Raw genomic sequence first — 15,913 nt, 5'->3', positions numbered from 1 at the left:
AACAGTCACAAAGCTAATCCTGAGGACTAGACACTGGCAGGAGTTCTAATGAGAGAACCAAGGACTGAAGTCAGATGCACGGGCCACTAGTGACTCCAATAGGACAGCACATCTCACTGTCCCAGGGATAAATGTCATGAAGACACTGGAAGAGGAGTGTGTATTCAAGGTGCAACTCCACAACGAGAAAAGAACCCTATATTCTTGATGGTGAATCGGGATTGAGGACAGCTCTTATACTGGATTTCTGTACTTCCAAACCATATTACTATCACTGTGTCACACTCTGGGTGCAACCCACACCAGTTAGAGGTTGTCATCACTTGCCCTGTAACCGTGAGTGCCTTAAAATTGCCCTGGTGCTGTAACTGGATGCTCCCAGCCAGCATACAAGGTGAGTATGTGTAATAAGTTGCCCCAGATCAGTTCTGACTCCAGCAGCCTGCTTGTTACAACACAGTCACATTCTGGACTCCACCTGCTTAGGGTCATCTTGCCACGTATAACCACACACCTCTCCGTGCCCAATTTTCCCAAAACTGTGCACTCTGCAATGTCCAGCCCCTTTCCTGGACCATTCAGAGGAATAAGATTTGTTTGCTCCTCTAAAGAGACAAAGTGCACGGTTTATCACTATAACTGGAGTTAACTATCACTTCAATTCTAACACAGTACTGGGCTCGTTTCAATTAAAAGTAAAACAAGTTTATTATCAAAAGGAAATAGGATTTTAAGTGAGTTCAAGTATAAAGGACAGAGTTAGAAATAGTTATAAGCAAATAAAAGTGAAAAATGCTTTCTAGAGACCAAGACTTAACAAAACTACAGTCCTGGTTCAAAGTAAGATTCTTACCACATCACCTTCCAGGACATGGCTGACCACCCACTTGGTCAGGATCTGCCACCAAGTCCAAAATGCTCTGTTCTTTTGTCTTCTTAGATGAAAGATAATCTGAGGTTCTTTGCCTCTCTCTCTTTTATCGTACAGTGAACCTTTGAAATGGATTCTCCTGATAGTTACCCCCAATTAAAGTTCATTCACGCCATAAGGAAGGAGTTATGGAGTCTTGTGGGGAAGGAAGTTCCATGCTGGCTTCTTTCCCAGCTGGTTTGTTAAAATATAAATTGATCTGTTCCTGCAATCTCCCCACTGACATGATGTTGAGTGGTTATCTCCTCCCCTTGTTAGCTTGATGGTTCTGTTTACCTTTTATGTAAATGAATTCCCACTGTCTTTTAATGTACCTTGGAAGTACCTTTGACTAGGTTGGGGTAACTTCAGCCATGCCTTGCAAACACACTTCAAGATCATAATTCCCAGTATGTTTGCAATTTTGAATTTGTCCTCCGCATATACATTACAGAATAATATTAATGATCAGTATGTTATTAGCTTTCTATTGATAAGTTACATGACACCTTTTATATACAGGTTATGATATTAGTGAGTGGAGGAATACTGAACGGGTCAGGCCAGATGAAACTCTCTACCAGATACCTCTCAGTTCCTTGCCCTCCTGCACTGGGATTCTGTTATGATCATACACGGATCCACAGAATCTGTGTGATGCTCCAGCTTTTAAACAGTCTCTTGGAGGAATCTTTTCAGTGTGCCAGACCACCAAAGGGTCGGTCTCTTCCTTCAGAGTAGGCCATCTGGCCTCACTGCCTCCAAGACTGAACCTCTTGGCTCCAGAGTTTCTGCTTCATACTGTGAGCTCTGCTCAATGAGTCCAACTGAAATAGACTGCTGGTTAGAGACTTGTACATTCTTTAGGGAATGACGCATCCCAGCAAGTATTTGCAGTGACACCAAACAGCATTTTCAAAAAAGAGCAGGATTTGTGAGTCAATTGGAATACAGAATTGGAAGCTGTCATAAAGGGAAGGGTAAACACCTTTCTGTATACAGTGCTATAAAATCCTTCCTGGCCAGAGGCAAAGTCCTTTTACCTGTAAAGGGTTAAGAAGCTCAGGTAACCTGGCTGGCACCTGACCCAAAATGACCAATGAGGGGACAAGATACTTTCAAAGCTGGAGGGGGGGGAAAAGGCTTTTGTCCGTCTGTGTGATACCTTTGCCGGGAACAGATCAAGGATGCAAGCCCTCCAGCTCCTGTAAAGTTAGTAAGTAATCTAGCTAGAAAATGCGTTAGGTTTTCTTTATTTTCACTTGTGAAATTCGCTGTACTGAAGGAAATGTGTATGCCTGTTTTTTGTATCCTTTTGTAACTTAAGGTTTTGCCTACAGGGATTCTCTATGTTTTGAATCTGACTACCCTGTAAAATATTTACCATCCTGATTTTACAGAGGTGATTCTTTTATCTTTTCTTTAAATAAACTTCTTATTTTAAGAACCTGATTGCTTTTTCATTGTTCCTAAGATCCAAGGGTTTGGGTCTGTGTTCACCTGTACCAATTGGCGAGGATATCATTATCAAGCCTTCCCCAGGAAAGGGGGTGTAGGGCTTGGGGGAATATTTTGGGGGAATAGGACTCCAAGTGGTCCTTTCCCTGGTTCTTTGCCTAAATCACTTGATGGTGGCAGCGTTTAATTAATCCAAGAGTAAAGACTTTGTGCCTTGGGGAAGTTTTAACATAAGCTGGCAGAAATAAGCTTAGGGGGTCTTTCATGCAGGTTCCCACATCTGTACCCTAGAGGTCAGAGTGGGGAAGGAACCCTGACAGAAATCCTTGAGTTAGCATAGAGAAACAAATGTTAAAACATAGTCCATGTTGGTCTAGCTAGAGCAATCCACCATCCAAGCTGTAATGGACTCCCTCTTAGGCTCTGTCTCTCTGACTTCTTTTTCAGTCCCAGATGAGAGCAGCCAGCTTCTTCCAGAAGCCCACTCTTTATGCCCTCCCAGTCCTCTGTCTCCAGGCAGGACCATGCTGAGTTTGCAGCCCCATCTACCTAGTATTGAGTGTCAATTGTTCAGTCATTGGGGCTTTCATGGTCCCTTTGGAACCCATTTTGATCTGCATCAGTTTCAACCAGTTCCTTAATTATACTATTTACTGCAGACCAGATAGCAAGGTGACACCCACACCATGTCCTGCGTCCGGCCGCCGCCCCCCACCCCCCCACACACAAGAGAAGACTTATCCTTTTTTCTTCCACTGGGAAGCAATGCAAAGTACAGAGGGAAAGTGAGGCACACATAGGATTCATAAAAATATTACAGAAAATTCACACTTTGCCACAATTACACCACAAGGTAATAAAAGATTATGATTAAAACCCTACACACTCAAAGTAGTCTTGTATCTCCAGACTGTGGAAGAGACAGTACCTGCTGTACACTGGAGCTAGTTGTTACACTGCCAAGTTGCTTGCGTAACTCCTCAAGTTCTTGCATGGATATCTTGGAAGTGGTTGACGGAATGGTAAAACTGGTACTACCACTTGTTGTGGCATTTACTGCAAGTTCTGCCCTTTCCTTAGCATTTTGCTGTAAATACTGGAGCGTCTACAGATGCACAACAACAAAAAGAACTTATTCATGAATGCAGCAGAACAAGGATTTAGACAAGATGCTCTAGAAATATCGAAAAATGATAGATCAGAGAGACCTTCACCCACATGGACACAGTCATTGCACATCTCACCCCTCTTTCAACTACTCCTTGATTCAAGTATTTTATAAACTGTCTTTGTGCAAGATAAGGGATGTAAAATGTTTACTGGTTAACTGGTAAGCATTAGTCTTACCGGTTAACCCACCTTAACTGTTAACCCCCGCCCCCCGCCAGCCCCAGCTGGTTAACCATTTAAATGAAATATATTAATCATTTAAACGGTTAACTTTTTAAACGGTATTTACATCCCTATGCAAGATCCTCTTCTTAGTGTTGCCATGGCAAGCAAAAACATACATTTGTGTGACATTAAGGTCACTAAGTTAAACATTCAAAAACAGTTTCCTGCCTGTTAGATGTATGCCATAAAACAAACAGTAATATATTAAGATATATATTTTAAAAGAAACTGGACTATAACGAACTCTATGTACCTTGTAATTGAATTAAATTTAGTGAGAATTTTTTTCATTTCTTGACTTCTGGGCATTTAACGTGCAATGTGAATGCTACATTAACATAACTTTTTCTACCCCTCACCCCCTTTTTTAAAGAGGAAATTGTTGCGATATGTAAGGATTAAGTAAAGACCTGGGAAAGTGCTGGTATGCTGACATGGTATTAGGGGGTAGAAGCACGGGCAACATTTCTGCACTTGATAGATAAAGTGCTATCCCTCTCCTTTCCCTTCTGCTTGTTAAGGATTGATAAGCATTGCAGCTGCATAAGGAATGTGGGGCTCTAAAGGATATGCTTTGTGTAAAGCAGTGTTATCTCCCCCCTTCCTTTCCCAGCTACATAAACGAGCTCGGGGTCATGGCCCCTTCCTCCCTTCCCTGTGAGCTGCTGATCAAGAGAACTTGTGCCTGCAATTACTGCAAAGAAATAGATCTTCAAGGTAAAATTGTCTGTAGAATATGCTTAATGCTGTAAACAGTAAACAGGGGCGGGGATAATTATATTCCGTATATAGCTATTAATATTCATTGTATGGGCGTTCATATTACTCAATAAGGGTTTTGGGAGTGTTCTAGTAAATGTAGGTATTTACATACTAACTTAGATAAAAAGAGTTTGCTGTAACTAATTCAGTGCTTACTCAACAATTGGGTCGAGGGGAACAAGTACCGCAACAAAGAAGCCCGTCTACTCAATCCGCCTCTGGGTCCTCCTGCTCATTCTCTAACAGAAATCACAAAGGAAAAAGGGAGGAAAAAAGCTCCAAAGGGGTGCACTTTACAAGCTCTGTAGATGTGGCACTTACAAGGACACAGCAATTTAAAAATCACAATTTTCTTTGCATTTTTTCACCTTCTATTGTTTCAAATAACCTCCCAGACAACTGTAACAGAGAACAGAGGGAAAAACGTCTCTTTCTGTATGTTTACTCTGTGCATTTGACAACCCTTCCTGTATTCATCTTTACTCTTTCCCTGATGTAGCCAGTTAGAAACAATAGATGAAACTGTGGATTTCTCACAAAGGAACAGAGAGATTAATTTTTTTAAAAAACAACAACAACAACAACAACAAAGAACACAGAAGATAAGATTCTGAAACCAAGAAATTGTCAGGGGTATTAGCGGCAGGGAGAGTACCTGTAACTCCTTTCAATTCATTTAAAAAAAAAAAAAAACTGAGATGATTTCAGCTACACTGTGTTCGTTTACTTGTTCACATTGCAAATACCAAGAGTGCAGGACTTGTAATATGCAGTGAGACGTGCTTGAAGAGTGGGTTTGAAAAAAACAAAATTAAGATTTATAGCACAAAACTTTCAACAAAGAGAGACGTCAGTGTTTAAATTTTTTTATGTTTTAGTTTTTTTTCATAGAAAACAAACACTTTAGGGCATGAGGTTATCTCCCCAGGAAACTAACTGCTGAAGTCTTGAAGGTCAGAATTCTCAAAAGTGACCTCTGATTTTGGGTGCCCAACTTTGAAGCACTTGGGACTGAATCAACAGGACCTGCAGATGCAGCCATGGGTGCTTAAAGCTTCTGTAAATCAGGGCCAACATGTGTCAAGCTGGCCATCTAGAAATGGAGACATCCAATATAAGAAGCCACTTTTGAAAAATTTCAGCCATTAAGTTTACTTTGTTGAAGATTTCCAGATAAGTTTTAAGAAGAAAAAATTTCTGCATTCAAAATCTATCTGCAGATCAAGTTTTGTACACTGAGTACTTTCTCCACAGATATTAGTTCAGACTCTAACTAAGGCCCCCAAATCCTGCAATATAATCTGTATGCTTACATCCACATGGAATGGAAATGAAATCAATGGGGCTCTGCATGGGCACAAGAGTTATCCTGTGCAGAACAGATTGCAGGATCAGGGCCTTAGCAGTGCAGTGATGAGCATAAGAGAAGACCTGTTCTGGTGAAATGTCCAATTTTTAAATGCTTAGAACTGTTATTTTTCTAATTTTATACATATTATGCAAAAAGACATCTTAACATCTTCTCAGAGTGTAAAATGTATGGTTTTTACCCTTATATAATTCAAAATAGCTTGAATGGATTTTTCTCAAAATCAAAATTAAAATTCATGTCTAGACCCAAAAGAAAACTTGCTGGGAAATAGGGGGTTAAAATGAATGCCCTCACATACCCTATTGTAATCTTAACTAGTTGGTTCAGATATGTTTATCTGAACAGCTTCTTAATAGGGTTTACTATAATCAGAAATCATTGTTGCTACTTCCAAATATTATGTATCAGACTGACAGAAATGCAGAAACAAATATGCTACCTCTTTGTCTTCTGTGAGCTTTGACAGTAGATACACCAAAGGATCTAGATTTCTTGTATTTTTAGATTTCAGCTCATCATACTTCTTTAAAAAATCTTCTGGAGTTCGAGAAAATTCTGCTATTTTAACCTGTAAAACATCATATAATAATACAAGTTAAGTACTTAAACATAAAGGTTAGCATTTTAGGAGAAAGTTTCAAATGCACTATTTAGAAGAACAAAGAAAATGTCAAATCTTCGCTTTGGTGTTTGTAAAATGGGGCTACCTTTGCATACCCAACTTTACAAAGAGCCACAGAGGTGCTGTGCAAAAACCAGTATGTGATCATATACCATATACACTTGTTCATAAGCCGAATATTTTTGGTAAAAAAGCGACACATCAAAGAGCAGGGGTTGACTTATAAATGGGTCTACACCAAAAATTTATGATTTTAAACTCTATGGAATCATTGAATTGATTATCTAATACATTGTCGTTTTGTTTACCTGGAGCATCTGCAGGCATGGAGCCCCTCAACTCCCTGTGGCTGCGGTTCACCATTCCCAGCCAATGGGAGTTGCGCGAAGTGGCTGGGAAAGGTGAAGCACGGCCACAGGGAGCTGAGGGGCTCCATGCCTGCAGATGCTCCAGGTAAACAAAATGTCCCAACCCGCCAGCGGCTTACACTGACAGGCTGGGCGCCAAAGTTTGCCAACCCATTTATTGATGTCAATACTGCAGCCTTTTAAAGTTGCAAAGGCTTTGTTTAGTGGACTAGATTGGCTTGAAAGGAATACTAAAAGAGCAGTGCTGCAGATCTGCATGACATTTGACCGATGCATTTCAAAAAATGCTATGCCTTACAAGCCAATCAGAAAAATACAATGAACAATAGTACTATAGCACTGGTGTCAGTCTGCTACTGTATAATTTGATCTCTTCATGCACTTCTACCAGTGGACCCCATAAGTCTCTAGCCAATATGAAAATATAACATGCAGAATCGATGGAATCTCTAATAAAATTGAAATAGCCTGTTATCCCCACAGACATGCCAATCTACAGGGCTGCTTTGAAATAAGCAAAGAAAAATAATAATTTGACAGTGATAAAGCAGGTGGCATTCCTATATAAAGTCCTACAAAATCTATAACTACAATAATAATAATCTATTTTCATACTAGTATTTAAAATGAACAACGGTGAAATCAAAAGAAAAAGGTCTGCTTATCATACAGCATTCAAACTTAAAGTTGTTGAATATGCAGAAGCAAACAATAATTGTGCCGCTGCTCGTAAATTCTGTATCAATGAGAAGTAAGAGAATGGCGAAAAAAGAAAACAACACTAAAAGACATGCCAAGAAGCAAGAAAAAATGTCCAACGAGGTGCGCTTCATTTCCTGAGCTAGAGAAAGATCTCAGTAATTGGGTTGTCGAATGTCGACAAAATGGATACATTGTCACTAGAACTGGAATTAGTCTGCGTGCTCTGCAAATGTCGAAAGATGACAAACACAAGGCAGTAAAGCCATCAATGTTTGTTGCATCAGCGGGTTGGTGTACTCGCTTCATGAACCATCATAGCCTCTGTCTTCGTCAGCGAACAAAGAAATAGCAAAAGCTGCTATTTGATCTGGAAGTAAAAATCGAATCTTTCCAAAGGTTTATTATAAAATATCGAAAGGAATATGCATTTGAACTGTCACAAATAGGAAATATGGACAAAACACCGGTGACATTCTAGCTCCTGAGCAACAGAACGGTGTTGGTGAAAAAACAGTTTTAATTAAAAGCACTGGCCATGAAAAAAAATTCATTTTACGGTGGTTTTATCGTGTTTGGCAAATGCATCAAAGCTCCCTCTTGTTGTTATTTTTAAAAGAAAAATCTTGCCTAAAAACATGAAATTTCCTGCTGGTGTCCTCATACGAGCACACGAAAAGGGATGGATGGCTGACAGTGGGACTACTGAATGGCTGGAAAAAGCGTGGAATAAGAGATCAGGTGCACTTTTCAAGAAACCTGATATGCTCGTTTGGAACATGTTCAGGGCATACAAGACGGATGAGGTGAAAAATGTGGCCAAAAATATGAAAACTACTTTGGCTGTAATACCTGGAGGCTTAAATTCAGTTCTACAACTGCTTGATGTCTGCCTGAACAAACCCTTTAAAGACAGACTATGCAAAATGTGGTCTGAATGGATGTGCTCAGGCATGGCAAAGTTGACAAAAGGCAGGAATCTTATGAAGCCCGAAATCAATCTGGTCGCCCAGTGGATCTAGGACGCGTGAGTGTCCATTCCCTCAGAAATGATAGAAAAATCATTTAGGAAATGCTGTATCAGCAATGCACTTGACGGGTCAGAAGATGATGCCATATTTGATAATGACACAACAGAGGCTGATGATGAGAAGGAATCTGAGTCTGAAGACCACACTGCCGACATGTACAATGACAATGCAGGTGCAGCTGTGACTGAAGCAGAGTTTAATGAACTGTTTGGTGAATCAGAGACTGATTCAGACTTTGAAGGATTTTAAAACTTTTTAAAGTCTCATATTGTTCTAAATTACTTGTTTTAAATATCCATTTACTGATTTTAAATATGGACTGTAATTTTGAAGGTGAATACATATTTGTTCAGATATTATTATAACAATAAAAGGTTTTTCGTTATATTACATTAAAATAATTCTAGCAAAACTTTTGAGTGTTTCTTGTGACTCCAGCTTTTAAAATATAGCAGGGGTTGGCAAACTTTGGCTCCCGGCCCGTCAGGGAAGCCGCTGGCGGGTCGGGACGTTTTGTTTACCTGGAGCGTTCACGAGCACGGAGCCCCTCAGCTCCCAGTGGCCGCAGTTTGCTGTTCCCAGAGCTCCATTGGCTGGGAACAGCAAACTGTGGCCACTGGGAGCTGAGGGGCTCCGTGCTCGTGAACACTCCAGGTAAACAAAACGTCCCGACCCGCCAGCGGCTTACCCTGATAGGCCAGGAGCCAAAGTTTGCCAACCCCTGAAATATAGGGTCGGCTTATGAAAGGGTCATACAGTTTTTACTATTTTTACCTATCCATCTTGGGGGGTCAGCTTATAAATGAAGGGGCTAATGAATGAGTATATACGGCAACTAAAGACTGAATCAAAATGCGTATGCACAAGTGCAAGGAGTAAGCTTACATGTGTATGACAAAATACACCCGTGTCCAAACTCTACACACTACTGTAATAATGTTTGTATAAGATATGCCTTGTGAGGTATCATTTAAAAACTCATAATTTGCTGATCAATAATGTCATGGCAAAATGCACATAGCAACATTATATGCAAAGTTATAAACAAACTGAAATCATGACTGAAGTATTTTTCCCAGATAAGTCTGGGGAGTGGCTAAGCCACTTTCTTGGAGATAAAGGGCAAGCTGATGCTTCAGCCAGGTGTCAACAAGGCCAATGGACCATTACCTCCTCAGTGGCCATTCCTTAGCAAGGAAGAGAGCAGGGACAAAAATCTACATTTTAGCAAAGACACAGCATGGACTTTCCTTTCCTCACTAGACTGCCTGTCATCTTGCTCCCAACTGGAAATACTCCTCAAAGGGGAGACAGGACTATAAAAAGAAAGGGCACGCACCCAAGACACCCTCCTCTCTCTTCCCTGTCTCTCTTTGGCATTGCACCTAAGATGACAAAGGAAAACGGCAGTTGAACTCGGGGAGGGTGTGGGGGGTGGAGGGTCTTGACCTAAGAGTTTGATCAGTAATCTGCTGGACCATGTGCTAAGAAACTTTGCTTGAGCATCAGGTTATATTTACACTATGGACCTTACAGCGGCACAGCTGTACTGCTGCAGCTGTGCCACAGTAAGGTCTCCCATTTAATCGCTCTATGCTGGCAGGAGAGAGCACTCCTGCCAGCATAATTAAACCACCCCCAACAAGTGGCAGTAGCTATGTCGGCCGGACAGTGTCTCCTGCCAATATAGTGCTGTCCACATTGGCACTTTTGTCAGTGAGACTTATGTCGGTCAGGGGTGTGTTTTCTTCACATCCCTTCACAACAAAAGTTTTGCGAACAAAAGTGCTAGTGTTGACATAGCTTAATATAGTTTCTTCAAACAGACACTACTAACTGGCATGATTATATTATGTTATTTTGACAAAAAATATGCAGAATTTTAAATTATTATGTGCAGAAATTTTATTTTTTTTGGCACAGAATTCTCCCAGGAGTAACTCTTCATACAGTTCTTTTAACTATATGGAATTGTATGGAATTTCCAGGATCTAAAAATAAAGAGTGAAAATAAAGATATACCATCATCTGCAACTATCTGCTAGAAAGAAATAGAATACTGGGGTCTCCTACTGACTCTGGGTGAGGAGTATGGTCCAGTTGTTAAAGTAACAGACTAAGTAAGGGTTCTACTTGTTTATTTAATGTTGTTTATATTTACAAAATTCTCATTCATCTGTGGGTCTCAAAATTCTTTGCAAAGATAGGTATACAGAATATCCCTATTACAAGACACCATGGCCGAGATCTGGCATATTCTTTCTGAAAGACAGTGTGGCTAAATGAATGAGTTACAGATCTAGGTTCTGATCCAGGTTCCTTCAGAGAGGGTCTTGTACAAACTCTGAACTCCAGATTCCCTCCCCATTTTACAGACAGGGTATGATACCTATACTCTAGGCCAGGGGTGGGCAAACTACGGCCCAGGGGCTGTACCCAGCCCTTCAGACATTTTAATCTGGCCCTCAAGCTCCCACCAGTGAACGGGATCCGGGGCTTGCCCCTCTCCATCGCTCCAGCCGGGGAGTGAGGCTCAGGGCTTGCCCCACTCTGTGCGTGCCATAGCTCCATGCAGCTCCCAGAAGCAGCGGTGTGTCCCCGCTACAGCTCCTATGCATAGGGGCACCCAGGGGGCTCCGCACGCTACCCCCGCAACGCCCATTGGCCAGGAACCGTGGCCAATAGGAGCTGCAGGGGCGACGCCTGCGGATGGGGCAGCGTGCAGAGCTGCCTGGCCACGTTGCTGCTTAGGAGCTGGAGGCGGGACATGCCGCTGCTTCCGGGAGCTGCGTGAGGTAAGCGCCACCAGGAGCCAGCACCCCATATCCTCTGCTGTGCCCTGACCCCCTGCCCCAGCCCAGACCCCCTCTCGCCCTCTGAACCCCTCAGTCCCAGCCCCGAGTACCCTCCTGCACCTCCAACCCCTCATCCCCAGCCCCACCTCAGAGCCCACACCCCCAGCCAGAGCCCTCAATGCCGCCCCCCCCCCCCCCCGCATCCCAACACCCTGCCCCAGCCTGGAGCCCCCTCCTGCACCCTGAACTCCTAATTTCTAGCCTCACTCCACAGCACACACCCCCAGCCGGAGCCCGCACCCCAACCCCCAATTTCATGAGCATTCATGGCCCACCATATAATTTCCATACCCAGATGTGACCCTCAGGCCAAAATGTTTGCCCACCCCTGCTCTAGGCAGTAAGAAAGCATGAGGTCATGCTCAACAACAGGGATGTGAATTGCACAGAACTATTAATGATCATAAGTGGAAGAAGTGAGGCAAGAACTCATTGTCTCCTGGCCTTCCTCTAGGCCAAATGGTACTCTCTTGGGTGCCGGGGGGGAGAAGAGTAAAGAGGGGGAAGCAGCAACAGCAGAAACTCTATACTCGTACTCAAGATTCTCCTGTTTATGGATCCAAGGATAGCATTAGCCCTTTGGGCCACAGCACTGCACTGAGAGCTGATGTTCAGCTAGTTATCCACCACCAACCCCAAGTCCTTCTCAAGAGTCACTGCTTCCCAGGATAGAGTCCCCCATCATATCAGCCAGGGTGGATAAAATTCAATGAATTTTTTTTAAAAATCTGATTTCTTTTATTTAAATCGAATTTTATTGATAAAATGTTTTTTGAGGAAAAAACCTATCTAAAGATACATTATAGCTCAAAAATATCTCATCATGGAATAGGGATTATAAATTCTATAGTATGAGACAATATATTCATGTAATGTTTAAGAAAAGTTTTGTAAATGAATTCCAATAGTTCACGGATTAGAGACCCAATTTTACGGGGCTCCAGGGGCTTCTGTATAGTTTATTTAGGTTAATCTTTCTATCTACCCAATGGGACTCATGGCTCAGTCTAGAAGATACCATCAGAGATGCTTAGTTTTGCAGTTCTCAGACTGTGGATTTGTGTCTCCAGAGATAACATATTGTTAACAGCAAAAATGTTTTTAAACAAATAAATAAATAATATAAAGAGGTGAGAAATAACAGACTTCAACCTTATTGTCCCTCTACAATTTGTGTACACAGAGTCAATCCCTTACCTCTCTCTAAAAGTGCAAAGTTTCAAAAAGTTCAATGAATAGAAAATTGTTGGGGGAGGAATAGATCTGGACAAGGAGAAGAAGTCTGGAGATAAATGTGAGAAGGGAGGAATAGGCAGTAGAAACAAAAGGGAAACTGTTTGAGCAGCATATTCCAGAAGTCTTGAGGTCTTTCTGAGCGTAGCCTTCATTGATTTGAGATCTACCATACCATTCTCTCACTAGGAAGAAAAATCTATAATGGCAGCAGGCCGTAAAAGAGAGACCCAGTTTGACAATATTTAAATGTAGTTCCTCTACCCGTGGGTAAGACAGGCATGCGTGCAAAATGCAAACAGTGCAACAAAGAAATGCAAGGCCTGGTTGCCTGAATAAAACAACATCATGAGAAGTGTTCCATCTCATGAAGAAGCTGCGCTGAAGATGAAAGGAAACATGTCTGAACATGCAGGATCTTCAGGTTGGTAAACTTCTTTTATTTCATACTTCTTTCTTAAGGACTGCCTGTCTTCCTTCTGGACTATTCTTGAATTCTCATGTTTGAGCAAAAAATATAGTTATTACTCTATGGTACTATCATTTTAGATGCAGTTGTGATAAAAAATAAATAGCTGAAATAGGCAGATCTTCCTTTTACAATTTCACCTTTAGAGTAGTACTAAGTGTCAGTGAATGCAATGAGTAATACTAAATGAGCAGTATGGTAATAATAATTAAATAACTGCATTGACTTATTTTGTTTAGGAGAATCCATCCTCAACACATAGGATTCTGAAGACTATCCACCTTCAAGATCACCATCATTTTCTATAGTTTCAGAGTTATCTGCCAATGATAGTGTTTCAGTCACATCGTGTATGTCACATAGCCACAGTATATCACCTTTAGCAAAAAGAAAAAAAAAACTCCATCATCCGGAAACAACCACAGATAAGTTTATGATAAGAACCAGCAGATTAAAAAAAGAGGTAATCGATGAAAAAACTGCCTGGTTTGTTTATGAAACAAACTCTCCTTTCTTTCTGACTGAGAACCCACACTTCATTAACTTGGTTCAGTCATTAAGACCAGGATATAGTCCACCCAACAGAGCAGATATTGCAAAAAAATTGCTGGATAAAATGTATGAAAGAGAACTTGAGCAGTGTGCAAAAGGTATAGAGGGTAAAATTGTTAACCTGAGTCTTGATGGGTGGAGCAATGTCCACAATGATCCTTCTGTTGTCACACAAGCACATACGACAGAAGGGAATGCCTTCCTTACAGAAACAATTGATATATCAGGAAATGCACACACAGCAGAACAGAATGTCTAGTATGCAGCTTGGTCACAGACAATGCTGCAAATGTATCCAAGATGAGAAGAAGTTATTTAGAAGAGAGTCCCAAACTAATAACATACAGTTGCAGTGTTCACTTGATGCGCCTCCTAGCCAAAGACTTCAGTGTTCCAGAAATAAAGGCTAATGTTGTTGAAATTGCAAAATACTCCCGTAACAACCACTTTGCAGCAGCTGCTCTGAAAAAAGTGGGAGGAACCAAACTAACTCTCCCATAAGACGTGCGATGGAACTCAGTAGAGGTCTGTTTTGAGCACTATATCAAGAACTGGCCTACTCTGATGACAGTTTGTGAACAAAATCATGAAAAAATAGATGGCACTGTCACAGCCAAAGTTCTCAACATTGGGCTTAAGAGAAATGTTAAACACATGCTGAGTACCCTGAAGCCTATTTCTGTAGCCTTGAACAAAGCGCAGGGAAATAGCTGTTTTATTACTGACTCTGTTGAAATTTGGAAAGAACTGAGTGAGATCTTAAAAAGAGAAATATGCAATGACAGAGTTAAATTACAAACATTAAAAAAATGAATGGGACAAGCACTATCTCCAGCTCATTTTCTTGCAAATATTCTCAATATTCGGTGCCAGGGTCAAACCTTAAATGCTGAAGAAGAGGAGTTGGCTATGACATGGACATCCAGCAATCATCCCTCCATAATGTGAACTATAATGAACTTCAGAGCTAAGGGTGAACCATTCAAGAAATCCAGAATACATAACGTTGTTGTTTTATTTAAACAAAACAATTTAAATGTCTGTCTGATGATGTTCTCCTCCTAATACAGCATGGCAAGAAAATCCTCCAAATAGTAATGATTAACCTGTTGAATTGGAGATAGTTGTGAAGTCATTGGGAGGTGAACTATCTGCTTCAATTACCTTTTGTAAATGAAATAATCAAACAATCATTCATTTTCTGATATAGCTGTAAAACTAATCTGAAAAGTTTTCAAAATAAATAACTTTAAAAACGTATAGTGTAACCTTCTAAAAATGAAACCTACATCTCTCTCCGAGTTGTAAAGAATATGTATTAAGGTTATAACAACCAACGAGAATAAATGCACTTTTATGTAGAAACCCATGATTAAATTGAATCTTCCTGGCGAGTGATTTAAATCAAATCCACCCTGATATCAGCATGGCCTTTATTCTTTGTTCCTAGATGTATACATTACATGTCATTATTAAATAGTATATCATTTGATAGTGCCCATCTTACCAAGCAATCCAGATTGCTCTGCATCAGTGACCTGTCCTCTTCATTATTTACCACTCCCCCAATTTTTGTGTCATCTGCACACTTTATCAGTGATGATTTTATATTTTCTTCCAGGTCATTGATAAAAATGTTAAATAGCATAGGGCCAATAATGATCCCTGTGAGCCCGCAAAAGACACATCCCTGTTGGATGACAATTCCCTGTTTATGGTTACACTTTCAGACCTGTCACCTAGTCACACTCCAATTAAGAAAAAAATGCATTTCAATCATCACTGCAGCCTAGCAGCGAGTAAACCCAAATTAACTCACCTTAGCACTGTGTGCAGAGACAGTTGTGGTAACATAAGGCGTTCGGTTCTTTTGCAGAAGATCTATGTACACTTCAGCTCCTTCCTCTCTATGAACACGTAGCAGGCTTAACAGCTCATTGACATCATGGTGAATGCGGAATTCACTCATGCTTCCACCTAGGGTTACAGATTTCACAGTACACTGAATGCAAAGCACAACAGATGATCCTTACCACTAAAATTCAAAGCTAATCAACAAGGGTAAAAAAGTTCAAAATTGCCTTAGTGGCCTAGGAGCCCAAGTCTCATTTTCAAAAATGACTTTGGCACTTCAGAGCTTAAATTTCCTTGAAAGTCAATGTAATTTAGACTCTTCAGTACCTAAAT

At 40.9% G+C, this 15,913-nt stretch overlaps 1 protein-coding gene and 1 long non-coding RNA gene across 7 annotated transcripts in view; one reads left to right on the top strand and one right to left on the bottom strand.

The window, feature by feature from the left end:
* TUBGCP2 (tubulin gamma complex associated protein 2) overlaps positions 1-15,913 on the bottom strand; it is an 82,846-nt gene that overhangs the window by 63,283 nt on the left and 3,650 nt on the right. For 4 of the 6 annotated variants that reach the window (XM_037905385.2, XM_037905386.2, XM_043551782.1 and 1 more), the window contains 3 exons: positions 15,546-15,703; positions 6,337-6,465; positions 3,297-3,473 (listed from right to left, as the gene is read on the bottom strand). In XM_037905385.2, the coding sequence (XP_037761313.1) occupies positions 3,297-3,473; positions 6,337-6,465; positions 15,546-15,695 (456 nt within the window). In that variant the 5' untranslated portion in view covers positions 15,696-15,703. Of the gene's footprint in view, positions 1-3,296; positions 3,474-3,576; positions 3,597-4,681; positions 4,765-6,336; positions 6,468-15,545; positions 15,704-15,913 lie in introns of those variants that run through there. The other 2 variants (XM_027819928.3, XM_037905388.2) reach the window with 2 other exon arrangements.
* On the top strand, positions 4,315-13,933 carry LOC119566841. Its single transcript, XR_005226265.2, has 3 exons — positions 4,315-4,480; positions 12,895-13,129; positions 13,414-13,933. It is a non-coding gene; the product is annotated as an uncharacterized LOC119566841 (long non-coding RNA).

The sequence above is a fragment of the Chelonia mydas genome, chromosome 7 (genome assembly GCF_015237465.2).
Source record: "Chelonia mydas isolate rCheMyd1 chromosome 7, rCheMyd1.pri.v2, whole genome shotgun sequence".
Taxonomy (NCBI): domain Eukaryota; kingdom Metazoa; phylum Chordata; order Testudines; family Cheloniidae; genus Chelonia; species Chelonia mydas.
The sequence above is the reverse complement of the archived record's forward strand: the minus strand, read 5'-3'. Positions and strand labels throughout refer to the sequence as shown.